Genomic DNA, 27,981 nt, shown 5'->3' with positions numbered 1-27,981 from the left:
AAAAAAATTCAATACTGGCACCAAAAGAGTTAAACCATAAACATTCACTTTTTCTTTTTATTAAGAAAGCATGCACAAAAATAAACTCGTGAGACCACGCCCCTCTCTCCCTGACCACTGACACAAAGCACGGGGGGCCACACCACGCTGGAGGGGCCTGCAAGAACCCCTCTCTGGGACAGGCTGGCATCCCTCCCCTCCCTGCAGGCCGGTACCCGCGCACCCTGCAGAGCTCCATGCCACCCACCCGATGCCTTCCCACGCACTAACAATGCACATTTATTTCAGAGGCAGAGGAACGAGGCTAATTTGCACACTGACCGGCATGTATTTACATATGCAAATGAGGCGCAACTTAATACGCAAATGAGCAAATACGCAAATGAGGAGCACTTGGATACGCAGAAGGAGCCATCTTGGTTTGTTTTTCTTCCAGTGGTGTTTTCAGACTTCCACAGGGCCGGCTCTCAGTAACACCCTCTGCAAAGCACTAACTGGCACCTACCAGAGGTTGTCCCTCGTGGTTGTCTCTGGTGCCACTTCCCACAGAAACCCATCGCACATGCTTCCAAGCTGTATCATTCCCATCCTGAGGCAGCAGAGATAACAGCTGACTCCACATTGAAGTTGGCTCTGGGATTCCTCATTTCTCTTGGAAACACTCAATGACGAACTCCCCCCCAAACACACACTTAAAAAAGAAAAAAAAAAGAAACAAAAATGTCCCCCCCCAATACAATGAGACTGTCCACTTCCCTGACAAAGATCCAATTGGTTTATCCCTACAGCAAATTTAAAAAGCAATGCCAGTTCCCCACCTTCCTGCAGTCAGAGTAGAGGTTATTACTCCCCTGCCCCAGGTCTGTCAAGCAGCCATGATGTTTTATTTCCATCTTGGTTCCCTTCACTGGTAAACAGGGAATAAGGGCTGGGGGGAGGCTTTACAAAATATTAAGAGGAAACAAGAGGTTTGACAGAACAGAGCCATACCAGAAAAAAGGGGAACACCGCACACAGCCCTGGGGGAGGAGGCATCTCAACACTCACTCCTGCTCCTGCACCTTTTCCACCTTCCTGATTTGCAAGTGCTGACAAAACTCATCCTTTGGGATTTACACTAGATTCCATCATGTCCCCAGCTGAACTGCAAGGGGTCTGACCCACCCTCCTCCCTCTTATGCTATACTCTTTGGCTGTTCAGTTTAAAAATCTGCCCCACTTCATCCTCTCTCTTCTAATGCACCTCTTACAAAAAACACTTCTGAGGGCCTCCCAGTTACTTGACCAGAGGGTCCAGCCCCTTGACCAGAAGTCCCCTAATTCACCTCCATTCTGAGCAGCAGCTTCCTCTTCCCACCACTAGCCCATTCACAAAGTGGGAACCACTGACAGAACTTGCACCTAAGCAACAAGACTCCTGTTGATGGCACTCTCCAACCACAGGCAAGGACAGTCTCCAAAGAAATACAAGGGGCAGAGGGCCAAATACCAACTGAACAAATACTGACAGGAGAAAACTTCCAAATTTGCATATGCAAGTAAGAGCCTCACTACATATTTCGAAGAAGGGCTTGAAGGGTTCAAGGATGAATTTAAAAGCCCTGGGGAACAGAATTTGCTGAATCACATGTGACACCCCTGACTGCTTCTTTTACCTGATGGGTATGTAGGCTTCACCTGGAGACTGCAAAAGGCAGTGTAGAAAATAGGTCAGGATTCCCTCAAAATCTCTCAGTCCTCACAGATGGCACTGCATTCTGAAACTCAACTTCTCTGCTGAAATACCATCTTTGCTACATTCTCCTTGCTCCAAACTCAGGTTTACCCTCCCGGCTCAGCTCAGCTATCCCTACCTCAGGGATTACCCTCTCCTTGTACTTGGGAACTCCACTTCTTTTCTTGCTTTTCCTGCTGGTGTGAGAAAGTTCACAGAGCTAAAATCACCCCTCCAGTGTCCCTTTAGCCCCCTGACCTTTACAACATTTACGAAACAACATAACTACAGGCTCCCAGGGTCCACTAGGCTCTCTCACTCCAGTAGCCAATACGACAGATTTACCGGCCACCTTGAAGGGAAAGAGGGATTGTTAAACGCAAAATGACGGAGGCAGAGAAAGATGCACTCGAGGATTCAGCCTTCCGAGGTCTTTTCATGGCACCAAGGACCCATCTTTCCACCCTCCACAGAGCACCACGCAACACGAAAAAGCCGATCTGATGCGTCCGAGGCCACCAGAGGAGGGGGAGGGCTGTGCTCAATTATTGGTAGTAATAATAATAATAACAATAATAATAATAATAAACAAAAGAAGAAAAAGAAGATAAAACAGGACGCAAGGAAGGATTATCTTCGGCAGCATCTTGCGGTGGCTTCTCTGGCGGAGATAGAGAATATATATCTATATACAGGCAAGGCAGGGAGGCTGGGGAGTGTGGTGCTGGCACCATTCACCCCATGTCCCCCTCCCCTCCCGCGTCCTTCACAAAGGACGGGCTATCAAGTCTGTAACTCGCTAGGTGATCAAGTCCCAGTCGAAATCATCGGGGATTTCCTCATTGGCGCCTGGAGGAGGCCCTGGAGGCCGAGGGACCAGATGGTGAGCTGAGCCAAAAACAAGAAAAAAGAAGAGAAAGAGAACAGTTAGAATAAAAAATGTCACACTTTTTCACAGTGGGCAAAAGAAAGCATAAGGGATTTGGGCCTTCTCCCTTCCAACCGTCTAACAAGCAAGAACACTACTGGCATGAATCTGTCCTTGTCAGACAGCACCTACCAATGTCTGTAGGTGGCCTGCTGTGAAATTCTCCACAGCAGCTTCTACACAGGTTAGGTTTCAGCCTCCTTAACTTTCCTTACAGCTGACTGCTGACAGAGCACAAAGGACTCCATCAACAGAAGCTTCTCATGTAAAGCTGCCTTCAAGCAACCAACTGAAGGTGAGGCTGAGCTACAAGACTATTTATGTGAAGTGAAAGAAATCAGGCCACTGAAGTCCTAAACCTTGCCAGAGCTATGGCAGAGCCCTAAATGGAAGGTCCCTTGCAGTTCAGGCTCCCTCTCTACCTTCAGTGCTCCATTTGACTAGTAAGTGCTTTGGGAGAAATGCACAAAAGGCTTGGGAACTGGTTCTTTAACATTCATTGGCATAATATGCCTTAATGTCACCCCTTACCTGGGCGATTATATCCTGGAGAGTCCTGGGTGGAAATCTGGTACATAGGAGATGGCCCAGAGAAGAGATGGGGAGGCTGGGGCTGACCATAGGAGTTCACTGTGAAAGGAAAGGAATAAAATTAAAAACAAACAAACAAACAAAACTGTTAATGTTCTGGTCAGCTGTCTTGGCCCTGACTGGGTGGCAGCTCAGCCACAGAGCAACTCACTCAGACCCACAGGATACTGAGAGATGTTCAGCTGTTGGGTCCTAACTGCAAGTTATATATAGCTTGGTCAGGGATCTTGTTCTTGGAACCAGCAGGAGTTTCTCTATTATTGTAAAAGAAGAAAATTTTCATCCAGAAACGCCACAAGGTGGCTCAATATCATCCATTTAGTTCAGTACTAGATGACACACACCATCACAGTTGTATCAAGACCATGATATCCTCTGTGCTCTCCTCAGGGTGCATCCTCCTACTTAAGGAGGATGCAGTCCAGTCAAGTATTTCTCCAACACGAGTGCAAGGGCTTTCATCTTTACAGCTCCTACCATCTTTACAGCTCCTACCTTGCCATTCCTTTCTGTTGGTCACCTACAAAAAACATGACCCCTTTCTCCTTTTATGGGTTTACCTTTTAAATGTATTTCTGCCTGGAGAGGTTGCCTGTCAATGGTATGCATCACATAATAACGGTCTGTCTAGGCCACAGACATAGGACATCCTAATTCTTTAAAGCCAGAGGAAGCTGAGTTGCTACAAACAGCTCTGACAGCTCAGCCATGAGTTGCTCAGTGCTACATTGCCTGGCAAGGCAGCAAGTAGTTTAGGATATTCACAGAGTTGGGCCTTCATTTACATGTCATTTTAGTCTCCTTCCTAATTACCTTGGTTCATGGATTGCTCCTGTTTGCCACTGTTCAGGGCACAAGAATCAGAGATTCGGGGGGGCTGCTGTGGGCCAACCAGATGAGGGAGCTGACCAGTCTGGGTAAGGAAGTGATTAAGGGAGTCACAGAGGTTGGCAATATGGTGTTGATCCAGTGTCCAGTTCTTCCGCTCAGCCTGGCGCAGACTTTCCATCAGCTCTGCAGGGGACAAAGGACAATGTCAAAGCCAGCACTCACACTGTGGTCTTCCCTGCAAAGAGCTTCTGTCTTCTACCCCTAAATCCTACCTTCTCCCCACAAACCCAACTTCATTGCTTCGAATATGTCACCAAACTCCTGGAGAGCTCCATATCTAGGATACTGTCTCACTGACTCAGGTAGGGGAGGGAAGAGTAGGAGGGAAAAATCTCAGTTAGCTTTCTGACATACTTTTATGAATTAATTCCCCCTGCCCCAAATTCTTGCAGTGTTCAAGTGCTTCAGGGTCTTTAACAGAACCCATGAAGTAGGACACCACATTTTACAAATAGAAGAGTTGAGTCACTGAGAAACCCACGGACTTGACACAGTTACATTGAAAAAAAGATCTGGGCAAAGCACTCACATATTCTAGACTACAGCCCTAGTCACTGAGTCACTAGACCTCGTCACTAGGCCAGCACTGACCTGAGAACTGGGAGTGCTCAATGCTAGACCAGTTCAGCCGGTTTACCATCTTGAAGCTTTCCTTCAGCGAATCGATGTTGGAGCACCAATCAGGGGGAAATGCTGGAATGAAATGGGGAGATTATTCCAATACAGACCACCCTTTCCCTCCACCCCTTAATCTAAAATGATTGGCCCCTCTTCACCAAAGAGCCTGATGCTACAGTAGCTAGAAATCCTTTCTCCCTTGGAAGCCCGGGGATGGTGCCTCCTTTTTCATTTAGCCCCTGACTTTATCCTGCATGCCTAAACAGAATCCCAAACCTAGTGTGGACGTATCCTCCTTTCCTTCAGTAAGGAAGCAATTTCCCTCTCAGATTTCAATCATAACTGGCTTTCACTCTTTTTCCACACACAACTTAGTTGCTACTTAGGGAAAGCTCGCTTGTGGAATTTCTGTCTGGGGGCTCCTCTCTGCTCCCTTTTTCCCCAGCTGTTCTTTCCATCACCCCTGACTCACCAAAGCCAGCATTGTTGATTGAAGCCTGTGACTGCTGCTGCTGCTGGTGCTGATGTGGCTGCTGCTGTGGGTGGGAGTGCGGGTGATGTTGTTGATGCTGGTGGTAGCCTCCATGCTGCATTGGGGGTGGGTGCATGGACATCACTGGTGGAGGGCCATAACCTTCACCACCCTGCTGCTTTCCCCCTTGGGATGGGCAACCCTCTGGGGTTGGAGTGTGGAGTGGGGGAGCAGCACCCACTGATGAGGGGCCTTGCTGCTGCTGCTGCTGGTACATGTAGTAGTTGTGGTTGGAGGGCTGCATGTCACCAAGGAGAGAAGAGAAACCTGCCAAGGAAAAGAAAGAGGAGGGAGCTTTAAGAGCTGCCTGGATCAGACCTCTGCTTAAATTATCCATCTCTAATTTCACACTGCTCATTCTGCTATTTATGAAGCTTTTGGAGTGCCCTCTGCAGGCTGCCAACAACTATCACCTCCACAGTTATGCCCTCACTGTGCTCCAGATTCTGTTCAAAACAAAAGGCTCTACAACAAAGCCCCAGCAGGATTTAAACTTCTAGTACAGAGTTAAGCAGTTAAATTCCTCTCTGGATTTTTTCCTATATTTACCAAAGTAACCTGTGCTCTCCTGAAATTTCATGCACACGTTGTTTTCCTAGAAATGACCATTAAGCAAATTTAAACAACAAAACATTTAGAAAACAGGTAACTTGATAAATCTGACTTGCTGTTTCCAAAAGCTCCCTTCAGTTCCCGTTCTACAAGCAGCTTGGTCAGGAACCTTCACAATTTTTCTCACACAGATCATTAGAGGTCACACATTCTACTGCTTTTGTACACAGAGCACGTTGCACACATCAGGGCTCCTTTACTACTGTCAGTCCTGACTCACTGGTAGTGTCATTTCTATCCTCTTGTATTTCAGGCATTCCCTACATGCAAGAGCATCAGATGTTCTCCATTTTTCCCCATATCAGGAGCTCAGCATATCTCTTATGTCTGCTTCCCCGATTCATCCTCCCCTTACGTTGTGGAACCTCTGGGAAAAATGACAGTGAAGAGCATTACATGCCACTAACCTGAGCTACCCATTTCTTACTTTGAGTGCCCTTACTTGACCATCCGCAAGCAAGCCTCAGTTTTTCACTAGACCTAAGAATCAACCCTTAGAGCATCCTACTACTGCGACAGGGCAAAAGGATGAATACTGCCATCCTGACTCAAAAGTTGCCCACAAAATTTCGTCAAAAACTGCAAGTTTTCCTAGACTACCTTACAGCTAAAGACTTGGGGGGGGAAAAAAAACCAGACCACTGCTAAGCTTTTACAAACAGAGGCACACACTCAGTCAAGGTTCTTCTCTACATTTGTGTAGCTTGCTCTTTCTACAAGACCTCACACAACAGGCTCCTATGAGGAATCTGAAGTGCCAGCATGATGAAAGCAGTAAAAGTAATGAATTTTTATTTCACTGAAGCTACAAGTTCAGGAGGCTCCTCCTAGAGTAGCAAACTTTGCCTGCACTGTATGATGGTTGACAGTGTAGGCGAGAGGCTCATCTAATAATATATTCCTTTTTACACCAGACTAATATTTAGAAGAGTGTTTAAAGGCAGGAACAACTGAAGATTTTTCTGAAGTGTTTTCCATGGACATCTCATCTCATCCCTACAGCGATTCTGCCCTCTGGTGGCTGCTTCCTCAATCCCAGAAATGCAAGCTATGAATGGAGTTGTAGGCGCTCTCTTCCGTGCTCTCAATCCACAAAGCTCAATTCTCCAAGGCCTTGTACAATCTTCGTTTTAACAGATCTGAGCAATTACGACTTTCCACTCTCCTTTTGGAGAAACTCCACATGCAACAATCCCCTCCCTCTTATGGTTTCTGGCCTGACAGATTATGAATACCTCTCTGACATGCTTTTCTTCAGGACTTCATTTCTCTAAGCTTCTGCCATTTTAGTATTTGCTTTTGTATCAACACAAGGTATTTTTAAATCATTATCCTCTTTATTCTGAGAGAACTAGGGGGAGCAATAGATAAAGGACATGCAGATTTCTTATCTGCTCCTGGCAGAACTAATTACAGCATGCCAAAGAAGGAAAGTCTGTTTGCACAGGCTCCTAAACGAGGGAAGATCTGAGAGATACCAAGGATAGATCAGTGGACAAGACTGTGTGGGCAGATACCTGCCCACCCCACATGACGCATATAGTTACTCACCGTGCTGAGAGGAAGATGATTTCTCCAGCATGGATTTGTAGAGATTTCGGAAGGACCAGCTAAGATCCTGGAAGTTGATCTCAGAGTAGGAGAACTTGAAGTCATGGTTGGCACTGTACAACGGGGGTGGCACATCGGCCCCTTCACGGCCCTGCCCCCCTGCTACAGTAGAGGCAACATCCACAGGCCCTGCGCCCTGCTAAGGAAGGTAGAAGTAAGGCCTTTAGCTTGTACTAGGTTTTGTAACTTGAGACAGGGATCCAGAGACTAGATACAGGTAGAATGTGCACTGATATCCCCTATCACTTATCTCCCAACAAATCTTCCCAAATGCCATTTTCCTTGAGGAAAATCAACCACCACCCTCCCTCTGCAGCACAATGGCTTCAGCCTTTTCTTCAGCTATCTAATACCATTATGCCTTTATCCTTATCTGCATCCAGCCCTTTGTTAAAATTTACTTCCTCCTTATTTTCTGTCTCTGCAATTTGAACTTCTTCCCTTCTTTTTATTTTTGCCTCTATATCACCATTTTCACAATCCCCTCTCTTCTCACCACTTCAGTTTTCCATTCACGTGCTCCTCCCCCTCTTCTTTTCCCCTTTTCCCTCCACCGTAAGGCTTCTATCCTTTTTCCTGCTGCTCACCTGACTGTAGTTGGCAATGGGGGTGGTGCTCTGGAGCGACAGCTGAGGAGTGGCCTCAGGTGGCAAAGAGGCTTCTGTGCTGACTGGAACAGCCCCTCGGGGGCTTTTACTTGCCTCTTGTTCTGGGGAGTCTTGTGGTATCTGTGGATGGGGAAGAAAGAGAAAAGGAAAGGAGCAGAAATTAAAAACAGATGGAGAAGTGAAACTGCAGATGGGAAGCTAGCTCTCCTGCTGCAGAAGTTCATGGCTTAGAAAAGAGTACTGGGCCTTAGTCACTGAAGAGTCAGGATAAAGGACTTTAAACAAGATTAACTTTGCTACTGAACAGCAGCAACAACAGCCAATCAGCAGGATGTACATGCTAGTTCGTTCAGTCCTAGCCTTTGTCTCCCCATCTGTATCCCCTGCCCCCAAAACGGTACCATGGTCTGGTGCTGGAAGGACTCCTTGGAACAAGAAGGGAATTTCCCCTCCTGCTCCATGCTGTCTGGAAAGAGCAACACTCACATCATCATCTGGAGGATGCCGCCTCTTGCGAGATATATCTGGACACGTATCTATTGTCCAGTAAGAGCCCTGGAAAGAAGACCCATAGGTGAATGCATGATTAAATCAGAGAGCTTCTTTAAGCAGGGGGTGACTGACTCAAAGAATGCAGCACCAACTAAACATTAGGACCACAAGGACCACCCTCCAGAACATCAGACAACAGAGACTTGGGTGTTGGAAAGAGATTCCTCTCTTGCATTGGGTTGTATTGAACAATGAGGTACAATGCTACTGGTGGAAGGCAGAATGCTCTACATTTCCATCAGTCCAAGGCAGGACACCAAGAAGAGCAAACGATGTTTTGATCCAAGCTAGGCCAACTCTTTTGGGCCTGCACACCCCCTTGAGTACCTTCCTCACAACATTAATTTGTTATTGACTGATGAGAACAAACTCAATGTTCAGATTGGGCAGAGACAGCTAGAAGGATCGCTCTTTTTCCATGCTTCTGAGACTCCACTTTGAGTACTGTGCCCATTTAGGGGGTTCCCAGTGCAAGAAAGACACTGACATGCTAGAATGCATTCAAAGAGGGGCCACCATGATGGTTAAGAACTAAAACATATGATGTACAAGCAGTTCACACAGAGATATCTGTTTAGCCTGGACAAGAGAAGGCTAAGGGGATCTAACCACTGTCTTCAACTGTGTAAGATTATAAAGAAGACAGAATCAAACTCTTCTCAAAAACGCACAACACGAGAATAAGAGGCAACAAACACAAGTTACAGCAAGGGAAATTACAATCGGATATAAAGAAAAATTTATTCATAATAATGGTGGTGCAGCACTGGAACAAGTGCCTAGTTGTGGTATCTCCATCCTTGGAGATATTCAAAACTCAACAAAGACCTCAACAACCCAGTCTAATTGTGCCTATCTGGGAAGGAGGTGGGGGTGCGTGTTGACCTCCAGAGGTCCCTTTCAACATAAAATAGTCTATAATTATGTCTGTTGTTTTCTGAGTAAGTATAAAGAGAACTCTACAGTGTGATTTAGCTCATTTTTAACCTCCAATTGAAATATGAATAATCAGTGACAAGCACAGGACAGGTTTTCATTATAAACCCAGCCCAACATGCCGCCAATGAACACCTGCAAACATATACACAGAAGTCAGTTAGGATTTCCTGGAATAAGCCATATAATCAATGGTATTTTTGAGCAGTGATCTTCAAAGATATACTACTTCCATTTATAGATGCCAACTGAACACCACTTAGTCCTTTAAATATAACCTGAAATAAAAGGCCTGAGCAAGTGGCCCTTTCTGGTAACTTTAGGATGGGGGGAGGAGACAATCTTTCTGTCTAAATACATAGCTTCTTGTCCCCACCATCTCCTTCTGCTTGTTTGGTTTTTTTTAACAGTAATAATATCTGCATGCCAAGATGTCAAGTCTTGGTTTTGCTAGCGATTCCCCTTTACAATCTATATATACTAACAGAGCTTTATCAGCCCTTACTTAGCCAACAAATTCCTAAATTCTTGAGTTTTACTTGTAAATGATTTCTACAGATTTGAACTACCTGATGGTGACATTTTTTTCCCCAACACCAAATGTTCTGCAGTCTAAATAGGTAGCAGTTCTGCTCTCACTTCCATGGATCTTGTCTCCATGAAACCCATGATGTCACATCATAGTCCTGCCATTCACCAGCAGCCACTATGGTCTTTCATAATAGAACAGGTTGGACTAGACCCACATTTTACACATAAAGATCAAGAAGAAAAAGAAACAAAACTAATAAAGTACATTCAACCCAATTTTTTCCTTCTTTCAGTATCTTTAAAGTCAACAGAAAATCACAGATAAGAAAAATAATTGCTAAAACCATTAAGGCCCCTTTACAGGTTCCCTTTAAGGGAATGCTTCTGTAGCCAAAGCACTGCAGTAAATCTTACTACTGCTTCCATTTTTGCCTACACTTTAGGTTTCAAATTCCAACCATGAGTTAGAAAGGGCAACCCCAGCTTATTCCCTGCAGTTTTAAATTGCTTGTCCAGGAGCATGAAGATTTCTTACCTTCCCAGGATCATCTCTCGGTCGAGGCACCTTCCGAAAACATTTATTCAGAGAGAGGTTATGACGAATAGAGTTCTGATGAAAGAGTAAGAGATACAGGTAAGTGCTACAACAAAAACATACAGCCTTCTGAGTATGCCCGGGAGCGGGTAGAGAAAATAGAAGGATGGTGCATACTCAAAAGCCAAAGCTCACTACATACACCTGGAATGGAGCAGAACAGTAGCTGTGGAAAGGAGAGGGATGGATTAGGATGAATAATATGGGGCTGAACCACCTATACATCTATAGAAGGTGCAATGAAAATAGTATCAGTGTGATGCAGAGGTTGGTAGTGATGTGGGTTTTGTGGGGGTTTTTGTTTTGTTTTTCTTGGTTGTTGGTGGTGGTTTTTTTGCAGGCTCCTTCTTAAGGGGCCACCACATACATACAACAAAATTCTCAGAGAAAATGGGACTTTCGGCTCTGCATTTTCTCCAGTTAGTCAACTTAGTTTCACATCTTTTTATTTTGCTCAGTGAAGGTATTTTGCACAGAATTAAGAAAGTAAGTCTTGTACTTAGACAAAAAGGGTACTTTAGTGATGCAAGTCCTCACCTTCCAACCAATACCAGCATTTTTGTAGTAGGGAAAGTTGTCACAGATCCAACGGTAGATCTCACTAAGCGTCATCTTCTTGGCAGGTGATGAGTTGATGGCGTAGGTGATCAAAGTGGCATAGCTGTAACGTGGCTTCCCATCTTGGTGCACTGCAGCCTCATCCTTACTCAGGGTGGCATTGGGATCTGTCGGTGAGCCTGGGGCACACTTTCGGGCAGCCCCTGGAGGTCCTGCTTGTGAGGAACCCCCTAATTTTTCAATAGTAGCCCTTAAAGTAAGCTGTGGGAGCCAGTCTATGGAAGTGAGGCTGCTTTCCAGGTCAGAGGCCATGATGCTGGAAGCAGGAGTATCTGTGAGGAGAAAGGAGCAGAAAGGGAACTCCTGAGAGATAAACAAGGAGTTTCAACCCTAAGAACAGAAACATCCATTTGCATTCCTCCTCTGCTTCTCCCCCTATCACAAATAACTGTATGAAGATCATCCTACTTCATATACCTTATTCACAGCCAGACAGAATCATCCAAGAAGGCCTATGACTGTGTCTCTGGGAGGACCATCCTTGCTGATAGTAGCTGGGACAGTGCTGATGGTAACATTGCCAGGACAGCCTTACCCAGAGCATCCCAACTGTTCCCAGGTAAAGAACTAAGATCTATTCAAAGGAAGTGGAGCCTTTTCAGCAGCTGTATCACATTTACTCCTTTACTACATAAGCAATATAACCTTGGGACACTTCACCAAGATTACCTGTAATCCAGTAGGTTTACTGTGTCAGGTAAGAGGAAAATCATAGCTAAAAGGGAATACTCCTTCATGCCATATACAAACCACAATTTAATTAGATCATCTGGAAAAGTCAGGACTGTGACTATCTTAATTTGGGGGGAAATTCACTTCTCTCTAAGGCCTAGCCTCTCTTTTTGATCAGGTGACATTATAATGAATCCTATTCCTTAGAGCTAGGATTACATATCTCATTTTAAAACACCAAGATCATGCATAATACTATATATAGATAATTACGTCTACCATGTCGAGGTGGAACAGACTATATTAAGCTCATAATAGTTAAAGCTTTGCCTACCATAACCCATTTTTCCTAAATATACATATCATTATATTGAATTAAATCTTGCTTAATTCACAATATAACAGGCAAGTATTTTCCCCAAATCTGAGACACAAGAAAAACTTACTTGTCCAAAGTCACACAACAAGTTTGACACAGGGTGGAAACAGATTCAGGATCTTTCCTCTCATAAATATTATATATTTCCCCTCGTAAAAATAAAACACACCTGTCCAACATGGCTAGCACTTGTACCCAGGGTTTTCCACTTAACAATTATTTTATATGAAGAAAATATTTAGCAGCATGAACTTGTATGAACTTGTACACTTAGCATACAAACTTGTATGCTGTCTTTTGTAGTAGTCAAGGCAGCAGAAAGATCATTATTCTTACTCATAATTGGCTGCATCACAATACGAGGAGCAATCCCTTGAAGACTGGACTGAGGTAGCTAAGTTTCCATGGCCACAACCTGCACTGCCTTGCACTTATTCTTTGCATAAAGAGAAGAATCATGTCTTGAAGGGCTGCAAGTTCTGCATCTTTCATTTTTGAAATTTATTTTTTTAGAGGATTAGATGATACTATCTTTGAGCATGCTAGTGCATACAAAAGGTAAATGCACAAACACACATGCACATACTTATGTACACACTCATGTAACAAATTAAACACATGCATACACCTAAGAGAGAACAGACTGACATGAACACACTCTGCTTAGGAAAGATTCATCAGCAGACACCTCCCACCAAGTGCATCACTTAGATGAGTGGATCAGATGAGACAGGGAGACACCCATCTGCATGAATACCAATTAGATACTCATTCTAAAAATAGGTATTTGACAATAACACAGTGTGGATGCACAGATCCAGAGACAGATGCACCCAGCATTTTGACACAGAAGCTGCCCGTTCTTCCCCCACAACCATATGCGTTATACCTTGCACTTCTGCACTGAAGTGCGCTCCCAGCACAAAAGCACTTAAGAATCTACACTCCAACACGTTTGTATGCACTAAACCTTTCATTTTCATGCATGTGCTCATCACACCTCTTAGGGCTCAAACACCTACACCATACCCCAACAAAATCCATTCCTCAACTACCACAAGCAGTGGCTCCAAAGCCCTGGGCTCAGAAAACACCTAACTGCACAGCTAACATTATCATTCATACTCATACGCATGCACAGACTGAAAAGTAAAATTGCAGCACTACAGTATCTGTAGCGAGTGGAAACATTTTTCTGTCTGTGGAGGAAAGGAAAAGCCCAACTGCTACTAACTTATCTACTCATCTGCCACACTATCACATATGATAGCTATGACTACTTGCTACACAGCTAACTAGACGATCAGAACTGCAAAAGGCTTTCCATTATCCACCCTCCTCAAGTTGTTTATTGTTGTTTATTGAATATAGCTCTTTTTGGCTGAATTGATCTAATCTCAAACATTTTAAATTTTAACAAAAGCAGCACTATTCCTTCCTGAATTATACAAAGGTAAAGCAACAATGCATTTTCATCCAGTGGGGATGGACAGACAGCTGAGGTATCCATTAACTGAAACACAGCTACATTTGCATGGTAACTTTACAGGCACAGCCCTCACTAAAAGTAGTATTCAATTTGGGAGAAAACAAGCATGAACTAAATATCAGTTGAATGCTTGATTTTGTAAGTGTGCCTCATATAAATTTTAATTTCCACAGTGCAATCAGAGAACAAATTACTGCTGCTTATCATATGCATGTTAAACCATTATGAAATATCAGTTGTGCTAACAATACAAATCCAAAGTAAAGTAAACACAAATTTCCCAGACACACCCCCCCCCCTTTTTTTTTTTTTTAAGACAAGCATAGAAATCAAGAAAATGAGGTTATAAAAACCTATGGCAGATTAAGATACCTATCTGAAACACCAGAAATTCCAGAAGCAGAAGAAAACACTGCAGTTTTCACAGAGCTTCAGATTTGCCCAGGTTATGTCAGTAGAGCATTTGGGATGATTGGCTATGCAGTAAAATGTAAGGTTGATATGCAACACGCCAATCATCAAATACACAAGCTTTTGCATATTTGTGTAAAATACACTTGTCAGGGAGACAAGCAAGGTTAGAACTGGGTCACATCACACCCACACTAAGAATCTGAATATTTTCATTCCCTGGTTTATAAAAATCTTTGGCAAGAAAACAAAATCCCAAAATCTTAAATTAAAAAAAAAAAATCTGTGTATACATATGCACTAATCACCCAGTACTGAAACAACTAGTTATCAGTAAAATACGGCAGCTTTTTAAGAACACATACGCTAGACAGTAATTTAGGACAGAAAGTGAAGACTCAGACCCAATAACAATCACATGGGAAATTTCGAAGCAGTGGAATAAGATTTTTTTTCCAAGTTTAAACTTGATCATGTTACTGGATTTATAAGTCTGTATCCTGGCAATATGGGAGCTGTAATAATCAGGCATAGTCAAAATGTAAGTAAGGTGGCAATTCCAGAATACTGCCAGTGCAAAAATAATTTGGTGTAATTGGCTACTAAATTATTTGAAAGAATACTTACTATAACAGTAACACTTGCTACAATTCGTGCTGCATATCTCATTCACCTGATCCAAGCAGTACACCAGCTTGACACTACTTAATGGTACAATAAACAAGACTGCAGCCAAACCAGAGCAGCTGATGATTCTTCCAACTTTCCCTTCCCAGTTTATTGCCTGGCAAATCTTCTTTCAAACTCTTCTCTTATGATCCCACTCAAATAAAGAAAAAAAAAAAAATACTAATGACTAACAAACATATTGAACTGAAATCAAGGGTCTTTAAAAAAAATCCTACCACATTAGCAAGCCAGAATTAACTTTGAAGAAGTAAAAAGAAAGTCAAAGATGAGAATTCATAATGTCCAACTTTACATGGTAAATGGTATCTGCTTATGTATTTGGCTGACTTCAAAAACCAAGGGTAAGGTAGCCAAGTCATAACCACCATCGACAGCTGGAAATTGACTGCAGAGTCTTCATTTCTCAAGCACTAAGTAGTTCCAGTACAACCCCAAGTCAAGACAGGTCAGAAAGATGCAAAAATGACAGCTAAGCATTGATCCAAAACTACAGTTAAACAGATGAGAATCTAATTCATAAGGAAAATGTATTAATCATTAAAGAAAATCCTAGCACTGAATACCTTTTAATAACCACTAATTCACTTAGGACTAGTAATACTTCACTACAGCTTTCCAGGAAAGCTACTCCCTTACTATGAATATTTGCAACTAGCAAATCGAACCTCAGGCTGAAAATGCAAGGCAGCCTTCTGTCTATCAGATTGTACTATTCCTGCCGCTGGACTGAAGAAATCCGTACTTTGCCTGCCCTGCTATTTTGCAAATGCTTGCTCTAAGCCAGTCAGATCTTATCCAAGATCACTGCTACTTATATATCAGGACTGAAAAATGTATGAAATGTGGGGAACAGCACTCTAACGGTCATATTGAATGTAGTTAATAAACATTTATAGCCTAAAACATTCTCTAAGGCTGAACTCAAAGGCTGGCCAGTCAGGATCAGTTACGACTGAAGCAGAGAGTCATACAATGAATGAAACTACGCTGTGCACAGCCTACAGAAGATGCATATTCTAGAATAAATTTCTACATTTACTTTTCTATATTTACTTTAACTGTTGCTTCATTTGCTGCTATTCCAATCCAATGAAACCCTACTGGCAAAACATTCAACAGAGACTCAACTTAGGTTTCTCAACATAAACTTTGAGAAGGAAGAAATGCACAACAGACTACCAAGCAGTGAGAGACATTGCTGTAGAACACATATAAAAATAAGGCCACTTCTATTTAGGTGGCTGAAACACAGATCCAGTGATCTAACTAGCAATATCCATCTAATATACTCAGAGATACACCTCACTTCTCAGGTATTTAAACAAACAAAAAACATCAAACCCAACGAACTGACAAAAAAGAACCATATGACTGCAACCTTTCTGAAACACAAAGGTGAGTGGGATGTCAGAGGAAACTGCCTCAAAAAGTAAGTAAAAAAAGTAACACATAAGAATACCACATGCATGGAGAAATGGACAGCTTCTACTTTGATGGAAAAAGGCAATTTTGACATACTTTTGTAAATTACACATGCAAGAAACCTGTATTCTTATGCCAATACAGAAAGGGGAAAAGAATCAATTTTGCTAACTCTGGCAGGAAGGAAAATTTGCCATTTCAAGACATGTGCTTTCCCTCAAAAATAAAGAGGTGTGAACTAAGAGGGCAGGAACAAAACACTTGAAATCTTATCTTCTCTAAGCAGGCATCCTCACTGAGAGATATTTGTTTCATATAAGAAATCAGAAAAAAGGATACTGATTACCTGCATAGTCTGAAATTGTTATCCATCATTTTGGTAACTACTTCTCAGAAGCCTTCAGGAAATGTTTACATTTCTGGAATTAAATCCAGAAGGAAGAGAGAGGCTGCTGGGTATTGTTCATAAAATGAAACTTAACCTGGAAGGAGTGGTAGGTGTCGTGTCAGTATATCAACAAACCAAAAGAAAAGCACTGCAGTTTGAAAGTACACTTCTGTCTGCAGTGCCATATGAAAGCAGGAAATCCAGTCCCTGGGGTAAAGAGGTAAGAGAAATTGTCACACCCTAGAACCACGTTTCCCTTCTTTGGGAGCCGTAGAACAAGCCGAAAAACATCTTCCCAATAAACTATAGGCTTGCAGTTGTGGTAATAAGGGGCACGCAGTTCTCGCTAGTCATGAACCACAAAGGAAAAAAGAATTCAACCAAAGGAAGTTACTGTCACCAAAGAGCACACAACGTGGTATCACCTATACGAATATGAACTGTCACAATCTGCGCCTGTCCATGTCACAGTGGTCTGACTCTATACTCCTACTCAAAACTACTTAGTGTGCAAGACGAAATGGCTTTGAATGTTTGATGCTATTTTGTATAAAAGAACACAGGTGGTACAGTAATTATGGCATCCTGAACTGGAAGTTTGCTAAAAGTTACAACACACTAAGATGGTACTGAAAAATCAGAGTTAGAGGAAGATGAAAACTTTTAGACCATGTATAGCCTAACATAAATCACTGAACTAATTAAGTTGTTATACAGATATGGTTTTCCTTTAACAAACAGAAATCTCAACAACATAAGGTTCATATTAAGTCTCGAGGAAAAATAAAAAGAAAACGAATTTGTTTTCATAATAGTTACTAATTACATAAATATAATAATGGCACATTTTAACATAGGACCTTTCAATTCCCTCCATTTTGTGAGAGGTGCATGAGCAGGGTATAATTTTGTATTTTGAATTTAGTGAATGAATGGCACTGACTGTGCATGCATTCTTGGTACTAATGAAGCATGAAGTCTTGTGGGGACTATAAAGTCACCAAAACCCCCAGGTTGGAAGTGCATCAGGATCCAATTCCAAAAGCACTAGTCTTGTACGAAACTGACAAAATGGTATAGTTTACAAAACCTGACCTGCTTATTTAAACTTATCAACAGATGGCATTACAGCCAAAGTCTAAAACATTCTCATGTCAAGGGAGAGAGTATCTTTACAGGCATAAAAGGCTAGGATCAAGCATAGCTAGTGCCTTGCCAGATTTTAATAAGATCAACTAATCAAATATTTTTGTTGTCTGCTATATAAACATGCAACAAAAATGCAGAGAGAAATACTACACAAACATTGCAGAGACCCCTCAGACAGTTTGAAAATATCTGTTCAAAGTTAAGATTAGTTTGCTTATTTATGGTGCTGCATAAGTGAAAGTGGGGAATATGTAACACCTGACAAAAGAAACAGCAAATGATATTGAGAATACTGGTATGCCTAAAATACTTTTGAGCCAAAAATTATTTTCTTTGTAATAAGACTACTATAAAAGATTTATTCTAATAATAAGCCAAATGTCCCATGACAACCCTCCCAATAACAGATTTGAAGTAAAAAGTAAACCAAGCACTTTGAAGAAGCACAATGAAAATACATCATCTCAGCAGAAATGTCTCTGCAGCATCCTTCCACCCTCAGTACCGCTATGCAGTATTTTACCATTGGAAGTAGGAGCTGTAATTCTAAACATATGCCAAGGCAGGCAAGAGAAACCTTTGGCATTTGCTTTAAGAATATTAACAGAACAATTACTCTTACACTGAGAAAGGTATTGGGTATTGTTTTTTTAATAATTCAAATTTATGTGCACATATCTGGAATGAAATTTTCCCTCGGAAACCAAGAAGTCTGTGGTAGAGAAACTGTATCTAAGAGAAGGTATTTCCCACAGCCTTGTGGGAGCACCCAGGTTGAAGAGAAGGATTTCAATTTTGGCTGCCTATTAGAATCACATCCAGTAGTAAACCTTCAGTACAGGATATGCAAACACTGATATGATACCCAGATTGTCTCTGAAATTAGAGACAACATCAGAAGTAGATCAGCATGCAGAATATCTTGCTCAGAAGATCTTCACATCGTTGCAAAGATAGGTACAGAAACTCAGGTTAAAAGAATGCAACATGCACTTACAAATGAAAACTGTATTCTTACTCCCGTTAAAAAATGGGTCTATCAGTGAAAAATGACTGTTAACCTTGCAGTTTAATAATAGTAATACTACAAAGCTTCTATGTACGAGAGCTCCCAGGGCTAAATGAATGCCAGCCAGGCATTGTGAAAACGACAATCTGACTGCTAGTGGTCAGAACCTGTTCACCAAAGACTGAACCACTGAAAATAGATTAGTCAATATGAACTCTGCAATAGTTGCTAAAACAAGCCACAACCCATTCCATCCCACTTGTGGAAATGGGTATCAAGCACTAGCAAGAACTATGTACTGAATTCACAGAAAATAAGGAAACTGGTATCAAGTGCAGATTAGTCGGCTACCACGTGGCCAAAATGTACATACAGCAGATGCTCCCAGAGTTAAGATTACCAAAGCACTGTAGAAAAGCCTGTTAAAGAGGAGTTTGGAAGCAAAGTGCAGCTGAAATTGAAGTTGGAGAATGATCAGAAGAATCAAGTAATGCTGTGTGAAGCTCATAAATTGGGTCTCAACCACTGTTTTAACACAATTCCTTTTCACTATTCTGTTAGCTGTTATTCTGAACTAAACTGACTGAACTGTCTTCCAGGAGACAAAATACCTGACAATCCCTAGCCAGGCTCACAACTTCTAAAGATTTATACCAAGCTAGAAGGTCAAGAGGATTCAGAACCACACTAGCAAGGAACACACACCCATTAACAGTTTCTTCTGGCTTAAAATGCTAGTATTGCTACTTGGCTTTCTGCACCCTACTCCTAAAATGCTCCATTTTGTGTATCATCCTCAAACTAAATCTCCTGTTCATTTCCTTACAGATACTGAAAGAAGCTCCTTTCTTCCACACACATTCTTGCCACAATTGTCACCTTGCAACTGCGAGTAAGTATTATTCTGTGCCAACCCTGACCTTCCTAGTCTTTGAGATGTTGTGTCTTTGCTTATGATGGTATTTATTTACTTTTGTAATCATCCTTCTTTATAAAAGAAGCCAGGGAGAGGAGGGTACATGTAATAAGACAACTACCTCTGAGTATCAGTTAGAGCTTTTGAATAATTTTCAAATATGCAAATAAGTAGTTTCTTAGTACTTACCTTAGGTAGGTAGTATGTCTGGCCTCTATTGGCTGGCAATTTTCCTGTATGTATCAAGGTATGACTCAGCTGAGGAAGAATGTGGAGATGCTCATGCAAGAAATGGAAACGCACAGTGTCATGCTTGTGTTGCTAGCAGAGCAAAGGACAATAAGAGACAGCGACAGATAGGGGAGAAACATAAATGCGAAGGCCCCTTAGAGCGAGTACAAGAAGCTGGAACCTTATGTGGTGGATGATAGCCAACGAACAGGCTTGTCAAGGAGGAGATGGCAACATGTTAAGAAAACACGCCAGGAGGAAGAGCTTCAGCAATTGGTTTTTAACAAGACGAGAAGGTAACACAATTGTCAGAGGCCAGCAAGAACAGCTAGCAGTAACCAAGACAGTAAATGAAGGAGAAAGCATAAGGGTTACCCAAAGAGACTAAGAAAGAAGAAGTGGGAGATTCAGGCCACGAAACTAGAAGATGAGCACCTATCTTGTATGTGCAGAGCAAGAAGAGTATGAGAAAACCCATCTTATAGGCCCAACTGTGGAGGCTCGCAACAGAGGAAAGCAGGAAAGAAAGGGAAATCTCAAAGGAGCTTTCTGGAGTTCCCTCTTGGCCTCAGCGGTCTTACACTTGCAGCAAATCTTAAACTTGCAGCAAAAAAGATGCTAAGGCAGTATGCCAAGTTGCATAATTTAATATCACTGGCATGAAGGAGGTAAAGAAAAGCAAAGAGAGGATATCAGAGGTGGGTCTTTGTGTCTAACTTATGAAAAAAAATAAATGGAGGAAGGTAAATAGCTTAGTGCAGAAGCTACTGAATGAATGACTAGAACAGTAGGAGGGGAAACCAGGAAAATACTGACACAAAAGTCAAGGGAGGACAAGATTTCAAGACTGGGCATGATCAAGTGTCAAAAACAGCAGGGAAGCCAAGAAGGATGAGGATGGAATAGAGACCCTGAGACCTGGCCAAGAAAAGGTCATTAGAGATCTTCGGAGAAGCTTCAAGAGAGTCAGAATATCTATACTTAAGTCAACTTAAAAAACAGTTCTAGGCTGCAGACATGGTCCAGGATCTTTCAGTTTTGGAGTTACACGTCCTTCAATTAAACAAAAATTAACTGGGGCATCATGCTTTCACTGTTTCTTAATGCCACAAAAAGCGGCATATAGAGGTTTTGAGTTCAGTATAACATTGTAATTAAGGCAATCAAGAGCAAAAAGAACAGCCAGCCTTTATAAAGTGTTTTTAATCCTTATACTTTGGAACCCTTATAAAGGATCAATAACCTATTCCAGGATAAATGGGAAGCCATGCACAGAGAAGCACACAGCCCAAGGTCAGCCAGCAAAGGAGTAGCAGAACCATGCAGAGAACACAGTCTCCCAAATCCCAGACCAGTTCTCTACATTCAAAGTTTGTCTGCTTTGTTCAGGTAGAGATAAAGGGAATTTCAGAGGTAACTATTTTAGCAGCTTGTTTATTTTTCTCTGCAAGTTCCTGATGGGGAGGGAGAATTGTTTTGGTTTTACTTAACAATAGTTTTTTGGGGGAAACTGAGAACTCAGAAACTTCGCTCCTTTAATTTGTGACCACAAAAAGTTCAGATTCCTTCCCAATTATTCAGATTTGAACTTTAAACAGTAATTACATATTTCTGCTATAATCAGCCACAGTCTTTATACAGCAGAGAGCATAAACAAAATTTGAATTGCTAATTGCAAAAAAAACAAAAAAGCAAATATTTTTTTCCTCGAGGTATAAAAGTTCTCACTTGTCATCTCCACCTCTCCCTCATTACTCAGTCTCTCCAATACATAAAAAAGGACCAAAAAAGAACACACATTCCCTTATTTCTTGACTTCACATCAAGTAACCTGACCAGCTTAGAAAGATGAGGAATGGAGTACTGGGCCTTGCACAAATTGTTCACCCCAATTCTCAAAACCAAGATCCTGAAGTGCTGGAAGGAACCAAAGAACGTAACGCAAGGGCTTTTCATTCTAACCAACTAAAATCCAGCTATTTCTGAGGAAGGCAAGGGGGCAGGGGAGAAGGGAGGGTGGGAGAATGAATGAGTCAGATTATGGAGACAAAGCGGCATTCCCCAGCCTAGCAGAACTGGGTATTTTCAGAGACACAAAATCCTATTTATTATATAATGGTAAAAAAGAATAGATTTCTTGACATAACCTCAGACAAAAAACGCTTTGTGTCCACAAGCATATAATCTAATGAAAGCCAAACCAAGAACAGGTCAAAATGCAGGTGTGGAAGTAAGAGCAGAGCCTGGGCGATGTAGTAAGAAAGGATTCCTGCCAGTGAAGAATCCTAGAGAGGAGATGAGGGATGCTTGCTTGATCAAGAGAGAAGCAGCATTTTAGGCTTATAGGACCACGGACAGAATGCCAAAGGGACAGCATGGAAAAATGAGATGCAAAGAGCAGTACAGAGAGAACTGGGAGGAGGAGTGGGGTGTAGGAGGAAATGAGAGTAAAGAAGTAGGCGGGGTGGAAACATGCTGGGCCTTAAAGGTGCAGGAGAGGAACCTAACTGTGACACGATGCTAGGAAGCCCAGGACCGGATTCAGGAAAGGGTTCACAAAGGTCAGGAACTAGCAAAATCTGTGCATCATCTACCTTTAAGACACCAGTTCCAAGGTTCATAATAGGATGGGGTAGAGGATGGGGCAGGTCAAAGACAGAAGGATAAAACAACAGTCCAGTCCAAATCTTGGCAAAGCACCACAGGACACAACATTAAATTGGTCCTAAACTCTGTTGCAAGGTCTCCGAATTTTGAAACGTTCCCAATATTTTGTGCTTTCATTTCAAACTTTAAATGAAAATTTGCAATTAATTAATTGTGAAAACATACTGCAGCATGCTTGCTCTCTCTCAGTAATACACACACACATATATACAGACTGCCTTTAAAAGTGAAAACATGAGTACAGGGCAGAAATATGTTATAGATCATCATACATCCCTTAGAAAGAAGAAGGAAACATCAACAGCAGAATAGATAGTAAGTAGCAATGCTGACTTCTACCAAGATGATAAGCATTTTGAGGTTGAACACTTCAACTGGATATTCTTGCTAAAATAACACTATGTGCAAGAGCCAGCAATGCAGAGATTTAAATGCTTTTCTTTAGGCTTCACAGTTAACACAACTGGAGAGTTCAAACATTTTGGAGATACCATTTAGGCTGTCCATTAATCTGGGCACTACTCATATTTTCAAAGTTGTCTTCCAGACTGAAAATGCTATAAACAATATTTTTGTAAGTTTCAATTCTGAAGCATCACTCGTCAACAGATTCTGCAAATTAAGTACTACAAAACACAGAGGGTTCTGTGTGAAAGTCACTGGTTACAATTCTACCCAAGGTTGGGAGAAGCAAATGGAAAAATGAGTCCAAAAGCATTGCATCTTTTGGTTGCTAATGACTGAGATGTAACTCCTGTCTGATAGCTGTGTAAAGTGTGATAATCAGCTCAGTCCTGCTCTTGAGGGACAGCTGTCCATACCACAGTTGCCATTAACCATACCTCCTTTCTGACACTTGAAGTAAAGGGCCAAAGATCCAACCTGTGATGCATACTGAATCTCCCACTATATGAAGGCCATATGAAGTTTAGGGGAGGAGGTAGTAAGCAAAGATACCTGCACCTCTGGGGTAAGAAAAAACTTCTCCAAAGACACCAGCATTCAGCTGTATTTTTTTTGGGGGGGGGGGGGGGGGGGGAAGTACTGCAGTAGTCACAATCTCATCTTGGACTGGGAAATTATATCCAAACTCCTCAAACTGTTTATTGTATTTCATTCCAACTTTTCTGACTCCTTATTCTACCCTAGAAACTTGCCTACAGAACCAGATTTCAAGATAAAACCCAAGAACTTACAGAACACATACTTAAACATTAATATAACCTCACAATCTTTCAGTAACGTAATCCTTTTCCCATAACTCTCTAGACCTTCTCATTTCATTTTACTTAAGGGCTTGACCTGAGAAATGCCACACACTCAGTTCTCAGATGGGAGCGGAGTTCACATCGGACAAGATCAGACTGCTTCAACTTTAAAAGTCAACTTTTGGAAGCATGAATGTCCAAATTTAAATTTACAAACCCATACACACATAACTAAGTGTCTCTTACTCAAATGTTGGAGACTTCATTGCTTCTGTTGAAGTCAGCTCTACGTTCCTGGGTACTTACAAGAATTAGGCTATTTACTTAGGTACCTAAATGTGGTTTTTAAAGTCTAATTTTAGGTGTTCAGGTTTAACATTCTTAATGTAAACTCTTAAAGACATAGCACTTTCATTTAAATGTGTCTAAAAAGTACCTTGGGCTTTTATGAAGATAAATAATACTCTCCCTTTTTCTTTCCTGGATACTTTTGTATAAAATAAATGGTGCAGAACAGCTGCAGTATTCCACCTCAGAGGAAGCTGCATTTTTGCCTGTGATAAACATTTCATGTAAATACCATGATCACACTGAAGAGCTACGCTTTCTAAAAATTATTCCCTTCCTTAAATTTATCAGTATATCCTAGCTTTTTTATAGCTGTGTTTTAGACTACGAGATCTTCAGGGCAGAGATTGTCTCAATTTTGTGTGTCCAAGTCAGCAGTGAATGCTCTGTCAGCAATTAACAAATAAATAACAATTACTCTACAGCATACGACTTTCAGCCTTGTATGTCTGTCATGAATATTTAAACCTCAGGCAGCAAATACAAAATCTTAATCTTTATCATTAATAATGAAGAAAAAAACTGTTTCATATACAGGAAGATAATTGTTGTGGGAGAGCAGAATTTTGTAAGGCTGGCATATATATTCTGTGAAGTGCCCTGGCATCCATCAGAGCCAAAAGCACTTGAAAAATGTCAAGTCATTACTGTGAGGAAGGGGGCAGCGCAAGGTAAATTAACCTCAAGAGCATGGAAAGTCAGTTACCCCCTTGAATGTACAAAGGCCAGAATGCCTCAGTTATCTCTTCCCTTGTGCTAGATAACACAGCTGTACTCAAAACAGGCTGATTGCATAACTATAGGGCAACAGGTAGGAGGGCATCTAATAGTACCCCCAGAACATATGTATGCTTCATGGTTCAGCCTTCCCTTAGAAAGAAGCACCTTCTGAAGCTATGGATAACTATCAAAATTCTCTGCCAAAATGAGGAATCACTTTGGAGGGACCTGGCATCTTTTGTCTGATCTTGCTAGCAAATTACACCAAGGAGTTCCTTCTTCAGAGACTCCCTGTTAACCATTGTGCTTCCAAATGGATTCCAGAAGGGTTCCTGTCCTGCCAAGGACCCTCTCATCTTGGATTTCTTCACTGCTATCTCACTGGAGAAGAGAAACAGGAATCTCTGAGGTGAGATATCCTTAGGCATGATTCTTCTACTATGGAAATCTGCCTTGGCTTAATTTGAGATGAAGTCTCCCTCGGACTTGATTTCTCAGGAAATCACTACGTTAGTGTCATTTGTGACTGGAAATTAACTGCCTCATTTACAAAAAGCAGACAGCTTGGCTCACCACGGCACTAGCATTAGGATTCACATTATAGCCCCTGAACACAGCATAAAACACAGATGAAGACTGGTGGCAATGGAATGGCTTCTTTTGGCTTTCAGAGCAGGTTCCACCAGCACTGTCACAATTTTCATTCACAGGCCCCTGAGCACCACAGAGCCCACTCTCAAGGGCACTCTTTCCAGAATTCATCCCACAGCCCCTAGGTACATTAGGACACACATCTCAGAGTACTAGCACTGGGATCTGTACGTTCAGCTCCCAAGCACAGTGAGGTCTGCATCGCACAATGATTTTATTCCCATAGTTACGAGCATAGTAGGACCCACATGGAGAACAACTGACACTCCAACCCCACAGGTGCATCCTTGGACACTAGCACTACAAATCACAGCTCCTGTCTCCTCAATGCTTTTTTGGCCAGCATTATCCTTCTCAATGACCCCTAAATGACAGAAATTAATTTCACACCAGTGATGATAAAGGCTGAGCCTAGGATGAATACACCAGTAGCAGAAGGGAAGTAGATAGCAAGTAGAAGGGAAAGGGCAGAGAGTTTTCTTACAATTAAATAGGGCTAAGGTCTCCCATAAGCTGAATAGTGAGGGAAAGAATCAGGTCAATCCCATACAGCATATAAGGGAGCTAAATGAGAGAGATGGAGAAAGACACGTAGAAAAAGAAGGCTGGGAAGAGGTTCAGAAATAGAAAGAGAGAGAAAAGATTAAAAGGAGAGCAATACAGTGAGAGAAGAGACATGAAAAACAAGGATAGAAGGCGAAAGAGAAGGACAGCTAGGAATAGAGAGGTGATATAATGTGGTCACTCACTCTGTCTGGAAGATTTTCTGGAGGGAGGTGGATTATCTTCAGTGCTGGTTTCTGGGGTGCTGCCCTTCACACTCCTTCTCCGAGACCCATCCTCAGAGCGTTGCTGTCAGCTATTCCAAGAGCTTCTCCAAGAGCGTATTTTGAGGGCGAAGGGATTGTGGATGAAATCAGGATCTTGAGTATTAAAACAATCTGCTTGGGATTGTCAGTCCCCTAAAACTGCTGGTTTTATCCCAGGATGGAGATCCTCTCTCCCTTTTGGCAGCTAACTTCTAAAGAGGTGTTCCCCTGGGAGACAGCCTTTTCACTGATTGTCAGATTATTTCAGACATCAATTTCCCCCAGTCTCCCTACCTGTAAATCTCTCTTCTCTTTCCCCTAGGTGCACCTTAAGGGTGGGCAAATCTCTTTCTCTGAAAAAATTCTTGCTATCTCTGTGGATATTATCAGCGAAATCCGCCTTTTCCTTTCCCTGTAGCTGGGAGGTGTGTCTTCTCTCCTTGCACAGGATATTTGAAGAAAACGCTCTTGGGATTAGGGGATGAGGGATCTTCCTTGGGATGAAGGAGGATGAGGTCAGTATTGGAAATTACCTTTATCTCCAGTGGTTAACAGCAACTGGAAAAGGGAAGAAGAACATCTAAATCTGCCTCTGCTTTCTCTCCCTTGTTTTGCTTTCTCTGCTGCCTGCTGAGCAGATGTAAATAATTAAAATTACTAGTTAAGTATCTGGAGCTCTTGCTTACTTCTGTCTTGGGGCCTGCCTCTCTTAGGCATATGGGGTTTCTCCTGTGAAGACTCCCCTGTTACTATCTGGTCTAGGGAAGAGCTGTCTCCTCTGCTTGGGGGAAGAATTTCCTCAGTAGCAGGGGGAGTAGGTTATTCTCACAGCCTCCAGAAACTGGGGTCAGAGGATGCCTCTCCCCTAAATAGGTACTGAGCGAGCTCCAGGAGGCTCTATTCTACAGCCAGGAAGAGCAGACCTGCTTCTAGATAGTTACCAGGGCTTGGTGCTGGGGGCCTCTGCCCACCCGTGGCTCGTTAGTGGGGAAGGGAACAAGTGTTAAGCTCCCGCACCAGCTGCGGGGAAGGCGGCCGGCAGGCGGGTGCGCCCCGGCCTGCCAGCGAGGCGGGGGCAGCGAGGGGCCGCCGGGGCGTCCCCCCCCGCCGGGACCGGGGCTGCCTAACGGGGTGTCCCCTCACGGCTGGGGATGGGGCGGGGGGCGGCGGGCAGGGTCTCTCCCCCACCCCGGCAGGCTACGGGGGTGTCCCCCCACCCCGGCTGCCCGGAGGCTGTCCCTGGCTTCCCCCCAGGCCCCAGCTCCTCTTGCCCGGGCTCGGCTACCACGGGAGGCCGCGGCGGCTCACGGGCCTGCGCGGGGCTGAGCGGCCGCCTCCGCCGCCTTCCGCCGGGCCTCGGCTTCGTCGCCGGGGGGCTCCCCGGGCTCCGGTGCGGGGGCGGGGGGGGGGGGGGGGGCCGGCCGGGCGGCGCTGAGTCTCTCCAGGCCCCGCCGCTCCCGCGGCTGCTGCTCCGGGCTGCGGCTC

General features: G+C 42.8%; 1 protein-coding gene across 9 annotated transcripts; it reads right to left on the bottom strand.

The window, feature by feature from the left end:
• Nucleotides 1–29: 29 nt before the first annotated feature.
• On the bottom strand, nucleotides 30–27,981 carry FOXJ2 (forkhead box J2). Of its 9 annotated transcripts, none has more exons than XM_072878334.1 (13): nucleotides 27,782–27,980; nucleotides 27,030–27,123; nucleotides 26,437–26,558; nucleotides 11,257–11,609; nucleotides 10,660–10,734; nucleotides 8,592–8,660; nucleotides 8,085–8,225; nucleotides 7,438–7,636; nucleotides 5,215–5,541; nucleotides 4,716–4,817; nucleotides 4,047–4,247; nucleotides 3,174–3,272; nucleotides 30–2,602 (listed from the first exon to the last, which is right to left on the bottom strand). In XM_072878334.1, the coding sequence occupies exons 4-13, from the start codon at nucleotides 11,587–11,589 to the stop codon at nucleotides 2,514–2,516; spliced, it is 1,635 nt and encodes a 544-aa protein (XP_072734435.1). In that variant the 5' UTR covers nucleotides 11,590–11,609; nucleotides 26,437–26,558; nucleotides 27,030–27,123; nucleotides 27,782–27,980; the 3' UTR covers nucleotides 30–2,513. The 9 variants fall into 9 exon arrangements, with proteins under 9 accessions (XP_072734435.1, XP_072734443.1, XP_072734389.1 ...); XM_072878342.1 differs by having other exon boundaries at nucleotides 27,030–27,119; nucleotides 27,805–27,980; XM_072878288.1 differs by adding an exon at nucleotides 20,052–20,120 and having other exon boundaries at nucleotides 26,437–27,981.

The sequence above is a fragment of the Ciconia boyciana genome, chromosome 1, assembly GCF_034638445.1.
Source record: "Ciconia boyciana chromosome 1, ASM3463844v1, whole genome shotgun sequence".
NCBI lineage: Eukaryota > Metazoa > Chordata > Aves > Ciconiiformes > Ciconiidae > Ciconia > Ciconia boyciana.
The sequence above is the reverse complement of the archived record's forward strand: the minus strand, read 5'-3'. Positions and strand labels throughout refer to the sequence as shown.

Coding starts and splice junctions, on each gene's coding strand:
- FOXJ2 (XM_072878288.1), bottom strand. CDS start 11,589: ATGGCCTCTGACCTGGAAAGCAGCCTCACTTCCATAGACTGGCTCCCA. Junction 8,226..8,591: donor GGCATCCTCCAGATGATGAT/GTGAGTGTTGCT, acceptor CCCCATCCACAG/ATACCACAAGACTCCCCAGA. Junction 5,542..7,437: donor ATCATCTTCCTCTCAGCACG/GTGAGTAACTAT, acceptor TTTCCTTGGCAG/GTTTCTCTTCTCTCCTTGGT.